This window comes from Macrobrachium rosenbergii, chromosome 21, assembly GCF_040412425.1.
Source record: "Macrobrachium rosenbergii isolate ZJJX-2024 chromosome 21, ASM4041242v1, whole genome shotgun sequence".
NCBI classification, from domain to species: Eukaryota; Metazoa; Arthropoda; class Malacostraca; order Decapoda; family Palaemonidae; genus Macrobrachium; species Macrobrachium rosenbergii.
The window spans coordinates 44,839,417-44,861,641 of NC_089761.1; the positions used below are offsets into that span (position 1 = coordinate 44,839,417).

General features: G+C 36.0%; 1 protein-coding gene across 2 annotated transcripts; it reads left to right on the forward strand.

The window, feature by feature from the left end:
• Nucleotides 1-20,695, forward strand: ScsbetaG (Succinyl-coenzyme A synthetase beta subunit, GDP-forming). Of its 2 annotated transcripts, none has more exons than XM_067123657.1 (10): nt 1-130; nt 2,722-2,851; nt 3,423-3,522; nt 6,764-6,916; nt 10,483-10,663; nt 11,106-11,251; nt 14,638-14,750; nt 14,870-15,004; nt 15,848-15,976; nt 19,256-20,695. In XM_067123657.1, the coding sequence occupies exons 1-10, from the start codon at nt 122-124 to the stop codon at nt 19,363-19,365; spliced, it is 1,206 nt and encodes a 401-aa protein (XP_066979758.1). In that variant the 5' UTR covers nt 1-121; the 3' UTR covers nt 19,366-20,695. The 2 variants fall into 2 exon arrangements, with proteins under 2 accessions (XP_066979758.1, XP_066979757.1); XM_067123656.1 differs by lacking the exon at nt 1-130 and adding an exon at nt 578-739.
• The last annotated feature ends 1,530 nt before the right edge of the window (nt 20,696-22,225 follow it).

Sequence of the window (22,225 nt, forward strand, 5' to 3'; positions counted from 1 at the left end):
AGACCAAGGAATGCCAACAAATTCTCTCTGCGCTTGAGGACCCGGTGACTTGTGTTGCTAACTCCGCTTGCAAGAGAATTTGTGCCTTGATTTCTTATGCTTCATTACGAAAGCACACTTCATGCGGAGGGTAAACAGAATAAATCTCCTTTTTATATGGCGTCTTTAGAAGATTTGGTGATTTTTTCTCAGGAAGGGAAGAGCAATGCAACACAGCATCAGTTAATGTAGCTTATTTTTGCAGTGATACTTAAGGATAAAGAAAAATGTTCGGGTAGCAGAAGAAAATGTTCTTAGCTGCAGACAAAATCAATTTTTTCATTGCTGCTGTTATGAAATTTTCTCAGCAATATTTGATGGTTGAAAAGGAAAAACTTAATGCAAAATTGATGAAACTGATGCTATTCGAGACATTTAAAAATGGCAGCGAGAGTCAAAATGAAATGATCTTTATTTTGTCCTTTGAAGGGACATTTTGTAAATGCAATTTGGGTGGAAATTTTCTTATGCATCACAAGGTTTGCAACAGCACTCCAAATCGTACCCTAGTTCCAGAAAGAAATATGATTGTATAAACTGCTCTATATACATAATGTCTATGACTTTCACAATCAGCTGGGCTGGACATCAGTTTACCCAGGACGGTGTGAGCAACTTCGTTATGGCAGCTTCAATTTTCCGACGAGCTTCCAGTGGCTTTTTAAGAACATTACAAGCGTATAACAAACCTAATGTTAACGTAAGTAGTGTATCAAGGTCACCAGTGGGACGTTTATTGAAATATCAGGTCATGTAAAGTGAAGATAAGCCGGTATTTTTTGTTAACACTGGGCGAAGTTTCTGTTGTCGGGTGCCACATGCGATGACGCCGGATAGTAATTAGGCAACGCGAACAACATAATTATTGTTATTTAAGTTGTTGTTGAGGTTTAAGTTGTACTGTTATAACTCGTTGACCTGAAATTGTTCCCGAACTAGGGTAATTTACCTTTGAATAAACCTACCCTGACGTAGGTTAGGGCAGGTTTATTTTTGACGTAAACACAAAAATGTTAGGGGGGTTTAGCCAGTACCTGTCTCCAAGAGTACCTTACTTAAGTTATACTCATCTATTTTGATTTATCGACAAACTAACCATGTATTTTCCCATTTCTTATCCCCTCTATTATGCATTTTTGACCATTAGTGGCAGTTTTACAGGCTGAAGTGCAAAAGAGATCTAGCCTGAAGACCAGTTTCATAAGTGCATTGTAACCTCTACTGTATTGCCGGTTTAGTGCAGCTAACTACTTATTTTAGGCATTCCTTTCTATGTTTTCTTTGGAACAGTGCATTTGGAAGGGGGAATAACGAGTTATAAGAAGAATTAAAGGTTGTTGCATTGATGGGAATTTGCCATGTAACCTAACATGGCAAGCAAACTACCTGGGCCAAATACACTCGAACCCAGTTTTAGATGGGGTAGCCTAGGCTTGGTAGGTAGCCTATATTTTTTTAATTAGAATGATTAGTTTTGGGCATTATCATTTCAGATTAGGATACAGAGCAACATTTGATGCCACACAACTGATTGTTAATTATCAACTGTAAAAACCTTATCTTTCTGAAATAAATGACTGTCAGAACCTCCAGAACTCATATCTTTTGCGTGTTTCAGGTATAACATGAACACCCACAATACTTATATATACATATAATTGATACTAATCAAAGGGTTAATGTTGATTATTTTGCCGACACCTCTGGTGTGAAAACATGTATGATTGGATAGAAAAGCCAGTTTGTTGCATTATACGATATTGCGTCAAACCCTACATCATAGGAAAATTTGTTTTTGTTAGTACAGAGTATAACGTGGGCCTTTGTTGTAATGTGGACCTTTTTCTTGTTTTTAAGTCTTTTTGTGAGGGACATTATCATCTGTATGAGTGATGTAAATTGTTGTTAAAGAAGATATTTAAAACAAAGTGATTTTAGGTTGCCAGGTTACTCCAAAGATACAGATTGAATATACAAAGCCACTATATATCTTTTTAATATAAGGTTTACATGTCTTTTAAGAAAAATAGTCTTGTCGAATTCCATAGGCATTTTTCATTTGAAAGCTGATGTACAACTTTTACATTTCTTTAAAGCATAGGTAAAGAGTTCATGTACCCTGTAAAAGAAAATATTTTGAGATTTTCTTCTGAAATCCAAATAATGTATAGCATTGTAATTTGGTTATGAAAAATCTACTAAAGATGCCTATTATAGATAGTTGGGTTAGGGGTTTGTCATGAAATGTGACAGTATTATTATTATTATTATTATTATTATTATTATTATTATTATTATTAGTTAACAGGTAAAAGGCAAGTGACTGACCTGCTGGTTTTTTTTTTTAGTTAAAAAAAAAAAAGTTAAGTATAGCTTAGTTTAACCAGACCACTGAGCTGATTAACAGCTCTCCTAGGGCTGGCCTGAAGGATTAGATTTATTTTATGTGGCTAAGAACCAACTGGTTACCTAGCAATGGGACCTACAGCTTATTGTGGAATCCGAACCACATTATGATGAGAAATGAATTTCTATCACCAGAAATAAATTCCTCTAATTCTTCATTGGCCGGTCGGAGAGTTGAACGCTGGGCCAACAGTTTGGATGTGGATATTTGACTCAAATAGTTTTCTTAACCTTTTTAGTGTGACACCACCTTTCAAATTTCAGTTTCCTTTCCAGGTACCTGTCAGACACCTGAATTTACTAGAATACCAAAGTAAGGTATTACTAGAGAATCATGGGGTTACAGTTCAACGATTCAAGATTCTTGACTCTCATGAAGAAGCCACTGAAGCTTCAAAAGCTTTGAGTAAGTTTTTACATTGTGCCAGTTTTTGAGTTTTTGCAATGTCGTTTTTTTTTAATGTCTGTTTAAAATGCATACCTTAAGCATTGATTACAGTTGACCCTTGAGTGTTGTGGGCTTCTTGTTCACGTATTATGTTACTTGCAAGATTTTAATTTATGATTAAGATGGAATATTTTGTAGGTTTGTTGTCAGCTGTGCAAACCTGAAGGTGACTCATGCAGGATAGAAATATAAATTAAACATACAAAATTTAGTAGGCCCTAAATGCATAGAGTAAATGTACATGTCCCATAGATTTTCCTTCCCAATTGCTTCACTCAGTACACCCCGTACTGTTTTAGGAGAATACTGTCATACACTTGTTTTATAAGTATTCTTCCTTATCTAGGTATATTTAGCTCTGCTATTGAATGAGAGGGACTGAGGAATGTTTTGAGAAAAGTTCACATCGGTCAGTGAGTTATCCTTAATCATTTAAGAGAATGGAACTTTTTTTTGTGTTTATGTCAGGCCTCTCAATAGGTTAATTTGTGAATTATTGTCCTTAACATTCTCCTCTTAAATGTTGCAGATGCAGCTGAATATGTAGTGAAGGCACAGATTTTGGCAGGTGGCAGGGGCAAAGGGCATTTTGATAATGGATTCAAGGGTGGTGTTCATTTGACAAAAGAGTGAGTATGAGTAGGCAGAACACCTCAGTGTGTGATGTCTTGGAACATGAGGTGATTATCTTTTTAATGTTTTTAATGTCATTTGGTTTTTGTAAAACTAGAAGGATTTATTGCCTTGTATCATTATGAGGGCTGTAATAAGAAATTCATGTTGTATGGCATTGGACGCTAAAGTATTAAAATTCATTTTCATTGTTACATTGCAGATACAGTTTATGTTTTTGTTGACAAATTTATCTTTTACCTGTTGCTTTCTGGTTATATTACCCCATAAATTTCATAATTATATATTTTGCGTGGTAATAAGGTGCAGTGTTGACCCTTATACATGAACAGTTGCAAATTAAGCAATAAACTTAAATTATAATAGCGAATTTGTCATTGTTCATGTAAAATAAAGCATTATAGACAGTAGGTATGGTATTTACATGTCTGGCTAATTTTGCTGTGTATAAAAAATGGGGACATTTTATTTCGGCAACGATTTTTGAGACATCTACATGGAAAAGGGCATATATACATAATCATGTTAAGGTTACAATTAAGGAAATCTCATGGATTTATCTTTGAGCCTGATAATCGTCTTCAGGTGCTAGATCCTGCAGAGCTTCATCGTCAAGGAAAGACAGAGCTGCAAGCTATAAGGTCACCATTCACCAAGGGACTCATCTTCTAAAAGTCAGGAAAGATGTGAACAAAAAGGGAAGCTGCCACAGTTTTAGTTACTGTTGGAGGCTGGAGGGTTTCTACCATGAGAGCAGGCAGTTACCAGCCATTGAGCCTCTTTTTGCAGATGATCATCCTTGGGTCTAGCCTCGTGGAGTGATGCAAAGAGGAACAGGGCAGGATGTGCATCATTCTTTTGTATCTGTGAATGACGACTTGCTGGGACAAGGTCCTGGAGTTCAGTTGTGGTGGAGGTTAAGGACTTGCCTCACAGTGTTGGCTCTTTCTTTTGTGAAATGTACTATATGGAAGGGACGTATTGTTCTTCCAAGATCTGACATTGATTTATATACAGGTACTTCAAGATATTTAGCAGTAATGAAACCTTTGTTTCTGTTTTATGTATGTAAGTCTAGATACATGAAGTGATAGTCTCACCTGTACTAAACCCCAAAGGGACATGTTGTTTTATAGTGTCCTTTCTGCACATGGTTTTTGCATTTGACTTCTTGTCTTTTCCTTCAAGGCCCTTCCTGTCCATATGCTCAAGATCTTGATTTTTACAAGACTTCAAATGTCACCTTGCATAGGAACAATTTTGGGTGAGCCCTGTGATCATAGAAATGTGACTGAGCATTCTTGTTAAGTAAACAATGCTAATTATACCAACAGCAGGATGTAATGGATTATAAGCCCTTGTTCAAGCCTTTTCAGGTACTTAACACTAATATAGTGGAGGTCAGGAGTCACTGTCTTTTTGTCCCTCCAAAATGATTATTCAGTAGAAGATTTCAGGAAGTAGTATTTTTCCTCTCTAATTCCCAGAAAGTAGTTTTTTCCTCTAAAATACTTATCTCAGCAAAAGAGTTCAGGAGGGTATATCTTTTTTCCCTTCAAATAGTTATGTTCTACAGGCTTCCTAGGCAACACTGACTTGTATGTTGGAGAATGGTAAACACTCAGCACCACTCCATACCATGGTTTCAAAGCCCAAGGAAAATGTACAATTTCCTGTCTACCAAAAATGGAAAATCAAATGAAATTTTCAGACATGTAAAATAGCACAATTTCAGTTAGTTATAACAAAAAAATAAAAACTAACACAAACAAGGAGAGAACAAAAAACAACTGATTATTGCAAGAAAAAAACAGGACAGCAGCCATCTTACTTTAGGTTAAACACGATGCATTATGCCCCAGATGAGAATGAAAGCATGAAAAATTCAAAATTGTAAAAACTGAAGTATGATATTCATAATATGTTGAGAAGGGCAGTGGAAATGCAACTCTCCCCCACCCAGCACAAAACACTACTGAATTAGTGCCTCCAAGTTTAGAGAAACCATAGAAAATTTTTCCAAAAACAGTTCAAAAGCACAAAATAATAATAGATGATGAGAAACGAAGGCATATTGATATAAATTGGAAGCTGAATTCTGGATAAGTGACATGTAGTCATATGAAAGAGTAACTGGTAGTTGAAGCATCATTGGAGGACTTAGCTTGTTTGGCAGTAGGAGCATTTGGCCCTTGATTGGTACAAGTTTGTGGGATTGGTTCTTATGCATGGAGGAAAGGCATTACACCTGTATATGCTTAATAAAGTTACGAACAAGTAAAAGTTAACTATCCAAAGGGTAAAGAAGTTTTTACTTTTTATTTTTTGTCCATTTATCAGTGTTATTTTATTTTATTGTTTTACCATACACTCAGAATTATTTGCTAACCTGTAATTGAAAAGGTACTGTTTATGTCTGATCTCCAGAATTTTGATACACATGGTGACATGTGTGTTATCTTCAAGTTACCTCATCAAGTAGCTTAAGAAGACATAGAGATAGATTTGGTTTGTAGACTTGCAGTAGGGTTAGATCAAAGTATTTGTTATGAAATGAGGGGTACGAGAAAGTTTATAAAAAGTTGGAGAAATCTGACAAATAAAAAGTTGGAGAAATCTGACAACCAAGTAAGGAGAGATTACAAGGAACAGGTGAAAAGTTAAAAATGAAGAACGGTCATAGTTTTCTTTGTACCCTTTTATTGACTCTTCCTTAGCTTATCAAATGCAAAGAGGAAAATTGAATTTTGTCATGAACTGGATTATCCAGACAAATGTGTCCAGTTTCTTGTAGTTCATAGAATTGGTTTGAAGGGTTTGCTGTTGAACAATGGTAAAAAATTAGAGCAGGAAAAATTTTTAAAGAAATTAAATGTCAAGGTAGAAAGAGAGTACAGAGTAAAATACAGTAGTCCAGTTGGCAGTGAAAGAACTTTTCAACACTTAATTGTAGCATGCTGCACTTGTAGGCACTTACCCTCACCAAGGGGTAAAAGTCCTAATCGCCAAGTGAGAAGTCGGGTGGGCTTCACCTGTCTGCCTTACTGTTGCTAACAAGTCAAGGATTCAGAATCTGGTTTTTCTATCAAAAAAAGATGAGAAGTGGGGCTTTTCCCAGTTAATGGTTTGTATATATGAAACTTAACCGTTTGAAATGTATCTTAACCATGACATGCAGGAGTTCTAAATATTTTTAAAACTTTTAACCTGTTATCTTTGTTTTTCAATAATTGACAGCCCAAACGAAGTGAAGAGCCTTGTTGAAAAAATGGTTGGGCACAAATTGATCACCAAACAAACACCAAAAGAAGGCATCTTGGTCAACAAAGTTATGGTAGCTGAATCTGTGGATATTCTTCGTGAAACGTACTTCTGCATTCTGATGGACAGGTTGGTCTGTAATTCATGTTTTCTTTCTAAATATTCATTTTTAATTTGTAAAATGTTAAGTGTTGTTTTGATGTGCTCTTCTAGGAGTACATTTGGCAAGCTTATTTGACAGTTTTGCTTGGACACTATAATAACCAGACTTACTATAAGGTTTATATAACACCATCATGAAATTGTTCATAGTGTTTTTTCCTTCCACACATGAAGTGTTTAACATCGTAGCAGTCTGTATTAAAAGGATTGCAATGACCCCTTTATCTTTACAGTATTGTATTCTTGTTGGGTAATGAGGTTTCCCAAGAAACAGCATGCCATTGGAAGCTAGTTTTTCCATTGAGATGCTGTGATAATGAGTTTTATTAGCTTAAACATCTTTTTCTAGTTAACTGATATCTGTTTAACTGGTGATAATCAACCTGTGTACCAAGAAAAATAAAACCTGGAAGTCAAACCATATACATTATATTAACCCTTTAACGCCGGCCCTATTTACAAAAAACGTCTCCGTATGCCGCGCATTCGTGAGTTAGTGCCAAGCGGAAAAAAGTTTTTTTTTTTTCAAAAAATCACAGCACGCTTAGTTTTTTAGATTAAGAGTTCATTTTTGGCTCATTTTTTTGTCATTGCCTGAAGTTTAGTATGCAACCATCAGAAATGAAAAAAATATCATTATCATATATAAATATTGGAATATATGACAGCAAAAAAAAAAACAATTGTATACAAATGGCGCTGTAAGCAAAACGGTTAAAGCTAATGAGTTAATTTTTTTAGTTGTATTGTACACTAAATTGCGATGATTTTGGTATATAAAAATTTTAAAACGATCAAAGCAACACAGAGAAAATATCACAAAATGATGCATGAATTTTAACGCCAGCGGACGAAAAAATGTATTTTTCAAAATTCACCATAAATCGAAATATTGTGCTAGAGACTTCCCGTTTGTTGAAAAAATGAAGCTAATTGATTGAATATTACTATACTGTAAGTGTTTTAGCTATTAATTGCAGTTTTTTCGACCATTTCGGTCGAGTTAAAGTTGACCGAAAGTCGAATTTTTCTATTTATCGTGATTTATATGGAAATATTTCAAAACTGATAAAAGCTACAACCATGAGTTATTTTTTGATGTATTGTACATGAAATTGCGCACATTTTCATATATAAAACTTTATGTAACAACTAATATAAAGCAGTGCAAATATTACGACAACGAGACGAAAGAATTTCTGAGATGTTCGGCCGAGTTATCACAAGCAGACGTAAGGAAAATGTTTTTTAAAAATTCACCATAAATCGAAATATTGTGCTAGAGACTTCCAATTTATTGCAAAATGAAGTTAAATGATTGAATATTACTAGAATGTAAGAGTTTTAGCTTACAAATTACGTTTTTAACCATTTCAGTCGAGTTAAAGTTGACCGAAGGTTGAAATTTTGGCAGTTATCGTGATTTATGTGAAAATATTTCAAAACTGATAAAAGCTATAACCATGAGCTATTTTCTGTTGTATTCTACATGAAATTGTGTACATTTTCATATATAAAAGTTTATGTAACAACTAATGTAAAACGATGCAAACATTACGACAACATGACGAAAAGATTTCTGAGATGTTCGCCGAAAGTTACCGCGCAGAGACGTAAGGAAAAATTTTTTTTTTCAGAAATTCACCATAAATCGAAATATTGTGCTAGAGACTTCCAGTTTGTTGCAAAATGAAGGTACATGATTGAATATTACTAGAATGTAAGCGTTTTAGCTTATAATTGCGTTTATCGCCATTTCGGTCGAGTTAAAGTTGACGAAGCTTGAAATTTTGGCAGTTATCATGATTTATATGAAAATATTTCAAAACTGATAAAAGCTACAACCATGAGTTATTTTCTGTTGTATTCTACATGAAATTGCGCACATTTCCATATATAAAACTTTATGTAACGACTAATATAAACAGTGCAAACATTACGACAACGTGATTTAAAGAATTTCTGGCGGACGTAAGGAAAAAGTTTTTTTAAAAATTCACCATAAATCGAAATATTGTGCTAGAGACTTCCAATTGGTTGCAAAATGAAGGTAAATGATTGAATATTACTAGATCGTAAGAGTTTTAGCTTAAAATTGCGTTTTTTACCATTTCTGTCGAAATCAAAGTTGACCAAGGTTGAAATTTTGGCAGTTATCGTGGTTTATATGAAAATATTTCCAAACTGATAAAAGCTACAATCATGGGTTGTATTTTGCTGTATTGTACATGAAATTGCGCACATTTTTATATATAAAACTTTATGTAACGGCTAATATAGAATAGTGCAAAAATTACGACAAAATGACGAAAGAATTTATGAAATTTTCGCCGAAGTTACTGCCTGCAAAAGAAGAAAAAGTTTTTTCAAAAATTCACCATAAATCGAAATATTGTGCTAGAGACTTCAATTTGTTGCAAAATGAAGGTACATGATTGAATATTACTAGAATGTAAGAGTTTTAGCTACAATTGCGTTTTTTCGACCATTTCGGTCGAGTCAAAGTTGACCGAAAGTTGAAATTTTTGTAGTCGACGATGGTACGCCCACTAGGCACCCAACAGACAATTTTAGTCGACATATGATACGTCCAATAGGCGTTTAAGGGTTAATATCAGCGTTACTGAAGAAATGAAGGCTATTTGCACTAAATGAAATTAACGGAATAGTCAAGTAAAAGACATCCATATCTGAATCAAGGTGGCATTCTTGACAGGTTTCAGGTCATGGTCGACATGGCAGTCGAAAAACTGGAAGATTTACATTGAAAAGGTTGAGAAAGTTACCACTGACATCCCCGGTTTTTCATTTTGTTAGAATACACCTTTATACAGTGAATGGTGTTAATGCAAGTTCTTTCATTTTGTTCAAACAATTTCAAAAGCCAGTTGGCAAGGGTTAATGGTTTCGTCCAAGTTACACAGTTCCACATAGAGGAACTGACCACTGAAGTGTCTTACCTCATTTAGGAGCCAATGAGCTAGTTCTTTAACTGGCCCCTGTGAGTCCAATGTCACTCAAACTTGTGAAGTTATTTAACAGTGATGATAATTGACAAGACAGCATGATATGAAGTTTATTGGCTTGTTGTTCATGAGGAGCTTCTGGTATGGAGATGTCAGTTGTTAAAGCGGCTCTCCGTCACGGATATTTGTATCAGTCAGTTTGTCGCATCTTTTTGACCATAGTAGTACTACTGTAAGTTGGTTTTCCTCACTAACCTGTCACCAAGTTCCCTTTTAACTCTCACCCATTCCTTCATGTAACATAATCAGGAATGGAGTTATATAGTGGCAGCAACTGGTATGTCCAGTAAACCCATTAGAGATGTATGTTATGTTAAATTTAAAAAGTATAGCTAAGTTTCACTGGTATCCATGGACTTTGTTGCTTCCAAGTTTAATAAGAATATCTTTTCAAGATATGATTAAAGTTTTATATTGTATGTTAATGTCGCTCATTGTTCTTTAGATAAGGTATTTATTTCTCATATATTGGGGATTTTATTACAACAACCTTTTATATTCTGCCAGGGAACATAATGGGCCTGTCTTAATAGCAAGCCCAGATGGTGGAATGGATATTGAAGAAGTTGCAGAAAAGACACCTGAGCGTCTTCTAACGATGCCCGTTGACATCTATGAAGGGCTAACCAGTGAAATGGCCTTGAAGGTAGCAGACTTTTTGAAATTTACAGGAGAATTGCGTGAAAAAGTAAGTAGCGTGTGTCACCTATTGTGAAGAAGTCCAGGCTAATCAGTTAATCTGTACTGCATTGTATATAGAAAAAGCCCTCGTTTTAAAATAGCAGTTTATTACATAACATATACTGTAGCAGCAGCTAATGAGCTTCACTGAAATATTTTGCTATTGTTTTGATGTAGGATATTGAACTTTTAGGAGGCTCCATCTATATATTTCATTAACTTTTATATTTTTTAAAGTCAGATAATTTTTCTTGTTATGTACTTTCATTATTTTGGATGCTTGCTAATGTTGATAAGAGCAGTAAGGTAGGTGGTGCACTATATAGTTAGCATGCTAAGAACGAGTTTGCAGCAGTTAAGTAGGTGTCAAAATAGTTCGTAAGCACATTACTAAACTTTAAATTAACTGATTACTATGGTGAAATTCAAAGCCATTGCCTTATTTTCAGTGTGCACAGGAGGTTAAAAACATTTGGAATATGTTTCTTCATGTAGATGCCACACAAATTGAGATCAACCCATTGATAGAAACTCCTCAGGGACAAGTTGTGGCTGTGGATGCCAAAATTCAGTTTGATGATAATGCTGAATTTAGGTTGGTATTGTTTTTCTATTGGTGTTTTCCATGTTCTTGAAACTATGTACTCTTGTGTATCCCAAATTAACATTGTGGTGTTTGTTTGAAGCTCTTAAATAAGTGCATATAATGTAATTTTAATAGCTAAAGGGGCAAATTACCGTTGAGGAAGATGTGCCTCAGATTGTCGTCACCCTTAAACATTTCATCAGAAAACTTAATGAGTTGAAGTAGTGTATAATCCTCTCATGCTTTGAATTTCAACATTTAACAAAAAATATTTAGTGTATTTAAAGCATTGATAAAAAAACCTTTATGGTTGTCAGATCTCTTCCTTTGTGATTTGTAAATGCCAGGAGATATTTAGTAGCTGTCAGCTTTCTAAAAATCATAGAGCAGTGTAGGGAAGTTAATCATTGTTCTTCACCTGAAATGATAAATTACCACCAAGATGAAATGTCAGTTGCCTAAAAAAAAAAGAAAGAAAGAACTGAAGCTCTTTTGGAAGATTGTAGCAGTCCTTTGTTTAGGGCAATACATATTTGTAGCCACAAATCTTTTGATGAGCTGTAGTGTTATGCAGTAGTTCAACTAGGCCTTGATATGCAGTTCTATATAAAGAAGACATACACAGTATGTTTACCTTAGAAGAAGCAATTGCTTCTCACACTGAAGAGATAGCGTGTGTGAAGCTAAATATGGTCCGTTAATTTGGGAAAATGTATTCGGCTTAATTGTCAGGAAAGTAAAATAAAAACAGCTAATATAAAAGCATACAATACTCTAAAAGAGAAAATATATATACTGCTGGGGAGATAAAGCAAAGAATTTTGATAAAAAATTAATCATTCTTATAGGCAGTGTAAAAAATTTGCATGAATTTTGATAAAAAATTAATCATTCTTATAGGCAGTGTAAAAAATTTGCATTATGAGTTTTCACCAAGATAGTCCGTAATATTTTGAGAATACGAAGAAAAATAAGAAAGAAGGACAGTATGAAGGTACCAACAATGATTAAATTAAAAACTCCCCACTCATTTGGCCTTAGAAAATCAGTTAAACAATAAGAGGCAAACACTTCAAGGTAAACTGTAGACACCATAGAATTGCTGGGGACATCAGGTGGGTGTATGCTTTATTACTTAAAGAAAAAAGTTAGTATTGAATTTACAGAAAGAGTTGAAGCTTGTATGGATAACAGAGGTTTTTATATAAGAATGAAGATTGACTTAGAGATAGTAAGAACAACTAAAAGTATTTCTCCAGCCTACTGAATAGAGGATGAATATCACTGAAAAACAAAAGAAGGGCAGAAACCATTCTGGTGCCTTAAGGCTTTGGTGAGAGAGTAGAAGTTTTGAAAAGTTTTGCCATAGATTCCAGATGTTTGGAGAAAGTTGATGAAAATTTAGATATCTTTAATCTTTTTGCTAGTTGTTATTTCTTTAGGCCTTAAATTATTAGAGTCCATTAGGAATATAGTGACATTAAACTTGGAATAACTGACTAGGAACAGCTCATTCTGAGACAACTTAAATTATTCCTAAAATTGAAGAATAAGTATACAGTGTTATTTTTACATCTGAATGTTCTTTTGTAGGGCTACAAGTAGTGTTTGTGCAGTTTCTGTGAAGGAAAAATTAGAATTATAACTGCAATTTTGTGTGAAGGAAAAGAGCAAATATTGTGGTTGTTAAATGGATGCAAATTGCATTTGCTTGAATCCCATTTAAATGTAGCAATCTCAAATGGATCCTCCATGTTGTATATCCCATGCTGTTTCCCACCTACTGTGCCTGCCATTTTACAGGTTGAAACTACTGGCCAGTAATTTTACAGTGGTAAGAGCAATCACTTTTGATGTGAGATGACAGCAAGCTGGGATTATGGGTTGAATGGTCTTTTGCTCTCTTCAGTAATTGGTGCTCAGGGAGGCTTGGTTTGTGAGGAATTGTGTGTGCTGATTGGTAGAGTTTTTCATGGTGGTAAAGAATGGCATAATTATACAGAATTGTCCTCAGTCATGTGTGGCTGGTTCCTGTGACTGACTGCATGGTTTCAACCTTTTAACTGAGCTGTATGGTATGCTATGTTCTGTAATGTTTGTTTTGTAAGGGTTTATTGATTTACACTGTATGCATATGATAGGCTGTGTACCTTGCCAAGATTCAGCTATGGTCACAAGTGTTACTGTAAACATTTGGCTTAGGTTACAAGTGCTTATGTAAATATACACTGCAGCGCTGGTTGTCTGGGATCATAAATTTGAGTATAGCTCTTCATTTTTTTTTTTTTTTCTAATGGAAGACTTACATCAGTTGTTCTGCCAGCCAAAGCTCTGCATACTAAGGGCTTGGTTTATTTATTGACTTTTGCACACTGTCAGGTAGAAAGCAGGTGCATATTAAACAATAGATAATGGGAGTGTTTGCTTGAGGTTGTGATAGACTAGCCTGGGGTAATGGTTCATCAAAGGTATACTCTGGCATTTATTGTATTTAATATATTGAACTTGTTTAACACTATACAGTATTGCTTTTGCTGCCATAGATTCAGTAATGAGGAGAAGACTACAAAAAGTAATTTGTGAAAAGGAAGATGTCATATGGTGATATGAAAAAAGTATTTGACGTGGTATGAGGACAAGCAATTGATAGTCTTTTTTGTGTTTGCTATGTAAATTGGAAGGTATAGTTAGACTTGCAGAGGCTCAGGATGGGCCATAGACACTTAATTTTTCATTCAAATTTGCCACCCCTATGGTTCTAGTACTGTAGTGTGAATAAGGGAGAGGATACTCTTTGGAAAATGAATTTTTCTTGGTACATTTTGAATTAATCAAAAAACAGAAAGATGATAATATTGTAATATTATTAGAAATATTTGCACTATCATTTTAATTTCAAATTTTAATGTGAAGGTGTGCTGAGTTAACCATTACATTCTCCAGCAAGGTGCTGGCACTAGCATTGAGAGAAATGAAAAGATTTAGGAAAATATCATAATGAAACATTTCAGGTCACTCTGTTTCACATTGCTGATTCAGTGATATTGTTTTTCCTTCCTTTGATATTTCTTTGAGAGTAGGACTGTTTTCAAAGTTCCATTTTAATTAGTTTAATCAGTGATCTGGTTTTACTTTTGTGAATTGCATGCAAGAATGACCTTGGCTTCTTGGCAAACATGATCCCCACACAAGAACACAGACCTACTCTTTGTCAGAGCTTTAGACTGTTCTTTCAAAGGTCCTTACCAAATTAGATATTTTAGAATACAATAAATACAAGTAAATTTTTCCACACATTTTGGAAATCACCAAAGATTCTATTACATCACTTTATTGTTAAAGGGTTGTTTTTAAGCAGTAAAACAGTAGCCAATGAAGACCTAAATATATTTCAGGCAAAAGGAGATCTTTGCAGAAGAAGATACCACTGAAAGTGACCCAAGAGAAGTAGAAGCTGCCAGCCACAACCTTAGCTACATTGGCATGGATGGCAGTATTGGTTGTTTGGGTATGTTTGACAGGAAATGCACACTCTCTTTCTCTGTTTTGTTTTACATTATTTTTTCAGTTAAGATTGAAATGTCAAATGTTGGTTTGCTACAAATGTTCTTTAATTATATTTCACAGTTAATGGAGCTGGACTAGCCATGGCCACCATGGATATTATTAAACTGCACGGAGGTTCTCCTGCCAACTTCTTGGATTTAGGTGGTGGTGTGAATGAAGATCAAGTACAGGAAGCTCTTAGGATTGTAACTTCAGGTAAATGTCTTGCATAAAGATATATGACAATTTTAGTTTTCTCCAAGTCTTTGGCTAGAGAATGCTTTGAGGAGTAAGGATGAGTGGGCATGTCACTTAAAAGTCAAGGGAAATTGTGCCTTTGATACATGAACATTTTAATGCTGGATCTGTAATTAAAATAGAGGGTTGTTGGCATGATGCACTTAGTGTTCCCTTTATCTGTTTACTTGTTTGAGTATCCTATGACAGTCCACATGAAAAGTGCCATTGTGTATATGTAAATATATATTTTGTTGATTAGAATTACCATATTGTTAATGGCATTGGCATTGCCAAAATTAGAGTAGATAGGCATGTGGTCATAAAGTCATAAGTTGAGGCAGTTGTAGTAGTATGGTTGACCTACAAATAATTTAGAGGGTTTTTATGAAATTTAAGGATGGCTTACATAAAGGTAACATTGTAGGTTGAAGGCATCACATTATATGATGTAAGTTCACTAAATTTCCATTGTGACATGGTTATGAAAATCATCTGTTGCATATTTTGAAATACAAGAAATTTCATTTAAATCATCATTACATAAATTCATAGCTAATATTCTTAATTTAAGACTATGGAGTCCTTTGTTTGGGAATATTTAAAGCTTATTTAATGCTCAAACTCTAAAACCAGATTGAATGACAATCAAGTGTTAAAAAATTTATTAAAGCTCAAACTCTAAAACCAGAGCAGTATTAAATTTATTAGTGCCATTGAATGATCAATCTGGACTTTCAAGTTTTTGTTCAAGCAAAATCATTTACTATCCAAAAGTTGTATTTAAAATTTACATCTAATGAATGTATATTTATGTTACAGATGCAACAGTGAAGGCTGTCTTCGTAAACATTTTTGGAGGAATAGTCAATTGTGCCACTATAGCCTCAGGTCTTGTAAAGGTGTTCAGCTCAACAAATATTACTGTGCCAACAATTGTAAGACTTGAGGGTAAGTAAAGGCTTGGGGGTGTTTTTAAAACACTGATATCCATCATTGATATTGTAGGTGCAAAAGATGTATTGCAGTGATTTTAGTTAAGGGAGAGATTTTGATTATGTTTAATCTGTCAATTCAAACTGTTCCTGAGGTAATATACTGACCATCGCCTTTTATATATCAGAGTATCCTCAGTGCGAGCTGTGGCAGGCATTGAACCTGGTAAGAGAGTCGTTAATGATGGTTAATGTGGGAATAATCTTACCCATGTTTTGTCACCACTAACTCTTTTGTCAGCCACTGTGAAGAGTTGACATTTTGCTGTGGTCTCTCTTCCTTCCATTGTTAAATACTTGATGATTAGCTGGATTGTTTTTAGTTGCTGTTTTGTTGTTATTTCCTCAACTGTGTTTTCTCCTTAATGATGGAGAAAAACAACAATATACTGTTGCGAGGGATGTGACTATCCTTTTTGGGCTCTTCATGTCTCTTGTAATGGTAGGTCCCCACAGGTACTGTTCCTTTTGTAGGGAGGAAGACATATACTCAAGCTTTCTCCTGCAGTCTGTCCTTCAAATTCGTTTCAAGATGGAAACTAAGTTTAGTCCTGGAATCCGTCAGGGAAGGCGACTTGATGCTTTTGGTAGACTTGAAAGATGTGTACTTTAAAGTACCCATCCAACAGGAGACTTAGAAGTTCTGCTCTTTCTGCAGAGGTGATATAAACCTTAGCAGCAACGGAGCATCGCTAGTTAGCTCACTGAGACCTCCCTTATCAATGTGTGTCCATGAGTTGAGAGGGCAGAGGGGGGGGATATCATCCAGAGATGCTTTTGTTTTCAGACACATCAAAGGAGGGTTGGGGCACACACCTGAAAGGCACATTTGTTTCAGGAGTGTGGTCGAAGGACACTCCTCATCAACATTCTCGAGATGCAGGGAGCTTGGTTAGCATTGCAAGCATTTCAAGAGCAGTTGGTAGGTCACTTGTCAGTGCTGATGAGCAACAAAACAACTGTAGTGGCATACATCAACAAACAGGGAGGCATGATGTCTATGGCCCTGTCTCAGTTGGCATTGTAGATCCATGCATGGGTGGGTTAATGTGCCATTGTGGGGATGAAGTGATCTGTACACCCTTACATAGCACAGTTGCTCCTCGAGCTTTGGGGTTCTCCAATGCTTGATTTGTTTGTCATCAGGCTGAATAGGAAGCTTCCTGTGTTCAACACTCCAGTGCCAGATCCTTGGGTAGTGATGGAAGGTGCTTTCCAACACCGATGGGACAGTCTGGATATCTGTGCTTTTCTGCCTTTCAGTTTGATCCACAGAATGGCGAACAGTATTTTCATCACTTCTGGTCTCAGGATGATCATTGTGGCTCATCGTTGGCCTCATGCCAAGTGGTACTTCGATTTGCTGACTCTCCTGGTCAAGGCTCTTAGAAAGATTCCCATGGCTGCTCTCCTGTGTCAGCCACACACGTTCAGAGGTAACACCAGGTTGTGCAATCCAGCTTCACATGAGGTTATCAAGCATATCCTGCAAGAGAGGGTTTTTTCTTGCAGGACTGCTAGTGAGATGTCTGTCCACCCCCATCATTCCTCTGTACCCAGGAAAGTGGTTTCATAAGAGGAGTGTCTTTATGGGTGGAATGTCTTGTTCAATGGGCTGCAGACTTCCTCCCCACCTTTGTCGAGATGAACTCCTGTCTATTGCCACGGTGAAACACTGTCATTCAGCTTTGTCACAGGTATGGAAACTGAAGGGCCTGGATCTTTCCACTTTTGTAAAGTTATCCATGCTAATGAGAGGTTGAACAGTTTTGTCTACCCCAGGAGCTGTGACCTCTGGAGTTAAATGTATCTGTCATCCTCCAGGGCTCCTCCAGGACTCCTTAAGTCCTTGTTTTTCTCTCAGCTTCTGAAAAGGGTAGAGTCCTGTCTCTCAGTTTTCAGAGGGATTGAGATCTTCCTCGTTCTCATTTTTTCTTGAGTCTGTGGTGAGAACTCAGAACCTGTCATCCCCTGACAGGAGATGCAGGAGTTTCTTAATTCCCTCTCTCTGAGACTTGGTTGGTTGTGACCCAGATGAGATGCTCTTCTGCTATCTCTGTGTCATCAGATAAGACCTACTCTCTGATACTGGGGTGTCAGTGCCTTTTTGATAGTAGAGCCAAGTGCAAGGAGGTGGGGTCCAGGAATACCCTTTCTTTCTGGCTTCGTAAGGTGATCAAATGAGAGGAAGACTCCTCAGAGGAGGATGATTGGTAACCTTTACATACTGCTTGAGGAACATCTCCGTGTCCTAGGATACTTCTCATTTGGACCTGTGGTGACAGGTCAATAAGTTATGTAGGGACAAGTGTCATCCAGACAGAAAATGATCTTTCCTGAGTACTTTAATTTAGTAGAAGTCTGTGGATATAAATTTGGAGTGACTTGGCTTACCTTCCTCCCTTGGTCCTTTGGAGCAGCATGTAGGCCTTAAGTATCTGCTGGATTCTGACCAGATACAAGTAACTACACCTCAGGCATTCAGTCTTAATTTAGTTTCCAAGAAGTGTCTCCCTCCTTCCTCCCTTTTTACATGGGTGGGTTGAGGGGAAGTAGAACTTATTCTGAACCTGTTGCTTGGTATTAGCTAGAATAAGTTTCCTACTGGCATGATTTCATCTTTGGTGCATGTCATGGTTCTCCTAATGTTTTTCCTTACCCGAGTGCTCTCTCTCAAGCAGAGGCTCATGCATGCACAGGGCCCCATATCCCTCTGTCAACCCATTTGCTAGACTGAGCAGGAGGTTGAAGGAGTCATACCATCCCCTTGCATGCATGAAAGGTGATGGTTTGTATTTCCATAGGAACAAAAAACAAATTTGAAATTTGGAAGTAATTTGTATTCTCACTGGGTCTACAAACCACCCCACTTTGTAAAATAATGAATGGTGATGTAAGGTGAGTGAGGGTTATTTCCCCGTACACCCCCCATACCCACTAATTAATGATCTTGTTACCAAGTTTAATGACTGCCCTAGCTCGTGCAAAGGATATTCCTGTATAAAAGACTCTGGTCTGTATATCTAAAAATGATACAGATCATTAAAAAATAGTTATTTTCGAACAAAATTTTCTATTCGCCCATTCATATTCAGTTGCACTTTATTGGTACAGATGAAAATCACTATAATATAAACTTTTTCTCATTTTTTCTAAATTATAATTCTTAATATATTTGTTGAGTTGGAGATTGAACTTCAAATACAGGTGTCTCAGAAAGTTTTTTTTATTTCAGGTACCAATGTAATTGAGGCCAGGCGCATCATTAAAGAATCTGGCTGCAATGTGTTTATTACAAGTGATTTTGAAGAGGCTGCTAAGAATGTTGTAGCAAAAGTGAACTAACTTGATAATTTGAAGAGTCAGTTATTTGCTGTACATAATGATACTTGGTCAATGTTAAAATTATTTTGGGGGTATTCTTTATATTTTTTTTATGTGTAGTAGATACAATTAGTGGTCATTGTATTTTAGCAGTGAACACATCAACAAGAATTGTACAGTATTTTTCAAGTGTTCTTAAATTTATTAATGCCCTCACACTACTACCAAACAATGCCCATTACAGTACCCTGTAATAGAAGATATTAACAGCTTATTGTCAGAAAGGGAATTTTTTAAGTTATTTAAACCTCTGTCGTTATCCAAGTATTTTTAAGAGGTTACTAGGGCATAGGGGCTTTGGGTAGATGCAACCTAGTTTTGCTTGTGAAATGTTGATCACTTGTGCCTGCCATTTTGTGACCTATGACATTACCCTTGTCAGTTATTGTAATGCTCCAGTCTTTGCTGACTTTGAAAGTGAGATTTGTTTGTTGGAAAGTGTATTAATGGAGAATTTTTTCTAACAATTGGAAGATTTTGTAGCCCTGATTATTATTATCATTCAACTTTACGTTATGTGGATTTTATATTTAGTTGTCATGTCATCCTGTAACTATTCGTGCGAAGGAAACAAAGTACTACAGTATTGGAATTTTTTCAAGTGTAGACTCTCAGAGTTGTTTGATACACTGTGGAATATTATCTTGGCAAGTTTCTGTTGTTAAGGTCACTTAGACCATTTCTTAAGGGTTAAACTAATCTTCATTAAGAGATTGAAACAGTGAGAGATGACACAGGCTTTGCTACATTGAAATCCATTTTTACAAAATGCCTGAGAATTTTTTTTATAATTATTTGAAAGTCAGATCAAATAGTAGATTCCCTTCAAAGCTTTGTGAAACAGAAGGCAGCTGATGTTTTAGAATTTATTTTAGTCTTAGAAGTTGTATTATCTCAGAATTTATGACATTTTTTATTTTGTTCTATGACATTTTGTTTATTTTTCACTTGTTATTCTTGTTAACACAGTAAATACTGTGATATATCATTTTATAATTAGAAGTGGCAATAAAGTTCCATAATATCTTTCCCTTTTACTTTTAGACATAATAAGTGATTCAGGGAATGGTTGCAATAGGACATCAGAGAATTACAACTGCTGCTTAAATTTTGCTAAGAGTTATTTTTAATAAAGTTTATATTGCTGTTATGGATACAGGTATTCATAATAATGGGGTATTTTGGGGTATTTGATAATGAGCTGCAATATGATAACAAAATTCATTCCATTTAATGTATTTTGGTATAAGAGAACACTTGTATAGTTGTTGCCAATAAATATTTTTATATCTTTGATGTTTCTGTAATTCCCTCCACCTTCTCATTTGATGTTACCCAATTTATCATGTATCTAAAGGAAATACATTATAGTGTTTATATTTCTTTCATTTAAGCAAATATAAGCTTGGTAATTTTATAATATTGTGTCTGAAGACTGATATACCCTTTGTTGTTATTGCAGTGCTGAAAAATACTAACATGTAGCAATATATACAAAGTGTAGAAATGTCTAAGATGTACTACTTACAGTGTCAGAAACTTTTTATTACAAGTTGGCAAAATTATTCCCTAACTAATTGCCTAACTAAAAGTGTGGCTGTGGTATGGTTTCTTTTTATGTGAGTTCAAAAATATTTTGGTCCTTATTCTTCATCCTACTGATATCCTAAAAAATTTTAACTGAATTCCTATACTGTACTGGTGGATGCTTGATAAAATTTGACATCCTCCCTGATGTCTTGTAGTGAGTGTGGAGAGGCATGTGAACTGTTACATATCAAAGAAACATTCCAAGGTAGCTCCTGCTGATACTTCATAGCTGGTAAGAGGAGGACACTTGAACCTTAAGGTTGTTGATCGTGACCTGTGTGCACTTCCTGAGAAATATTGTGCTCAATCAGGAACTGGCCCCAGCTGACACAAAAGAGGGATCGATTCTGATGGCTTGGGAGAAGGGATTGACAAGTAAGAGAGGACAGGAAAGGAGGAAGCTGTTGGAGGCATGACTTGAGAGCCTCCAAAGGACTGAGAAAATAAACTTCTGGGAAATAGCAGGACAAAGAAGCAAACTAAAGAAATCCAAGAATGAGCCCTTACAAGGAGAAACTGTGACATGAGTCTTGGGCAAACAAAGTCCCTTAAGATCAGGAACTGAGAGACCATCATAAAAGGTACAAAGAACACTGACATGCTTCGAATGGGCAATGGTAATCAGGGACACTGATTTGAGGGGCAAAAATCAGGAAGAAATTGTCTGCCACCCAAAAAGTGACAAGGAGGCTTTAAGGACGACAGCCAAGAAGTAAGGTTGAGCATTTGTTGAATGAAAAGAGTGAAAGCCACCGAAGAGAAGTTTGTTATTTTGAGAACCAATGGCAAGGGTGAATTAGAACCATGTTCATAGCACCAAACCCCATAACCCGTCGAGTATGTAAGAAACAGTTGAGCGAGGAAATTGCCATCCATTTGCCAGTGGAGGCGACAATCTTTGGAGAGCCACCCTTCCTAAGACTACAAATAATAATCAGCACGCAAGCTGTTGTAACTATAGAAGGTCATAAAATTGATAGAAGCAGCAGCCCAGAATTCCAGTTTAGAAGAAATCTGTCACAGTGAGTGATGATCGGGAGAGTTGGAACATTGCTGCTACAGCCATCCAAGCCTCGGTGACATGCTGAACGTCTCATCCTGTCTGCTCTGCACTGCTGGATAGAAAAGTTGCTGCCAGACCTTTCCCAGACTTGAGCTTGGCAACAACAGCCTGGCTGTCAACAGAACCAAGGAAGCCTGACAGTTGGAGACGTCCCAGACAGCCACAGCA

Excerpts from the sequence above, each read along its gene's own strand:
- ScsbetaG (XM_067123656.1), top strand. The coding sequence starts at position 593 with ATGTCTATGACTTTCACAATCAGCTGGGCTGGACATCAGTTTACCCAG. Across the intron at positions 10,664-11,105 it reads CAGGAGAATTGCGTGAAAAA|TGTGCACAGGAGGTTAAAAA; the intron begins GTAAGTAGCGTG and ends CCTTATTTTCAG. Across the intron at positions 15,977-19,255 it reads AACAATTGTAAGACTTGAGG|GTACCAATGTAATTGAGGCC; the intron begins GTAAGTAAAGGC and ends TTTTTATTTCAG.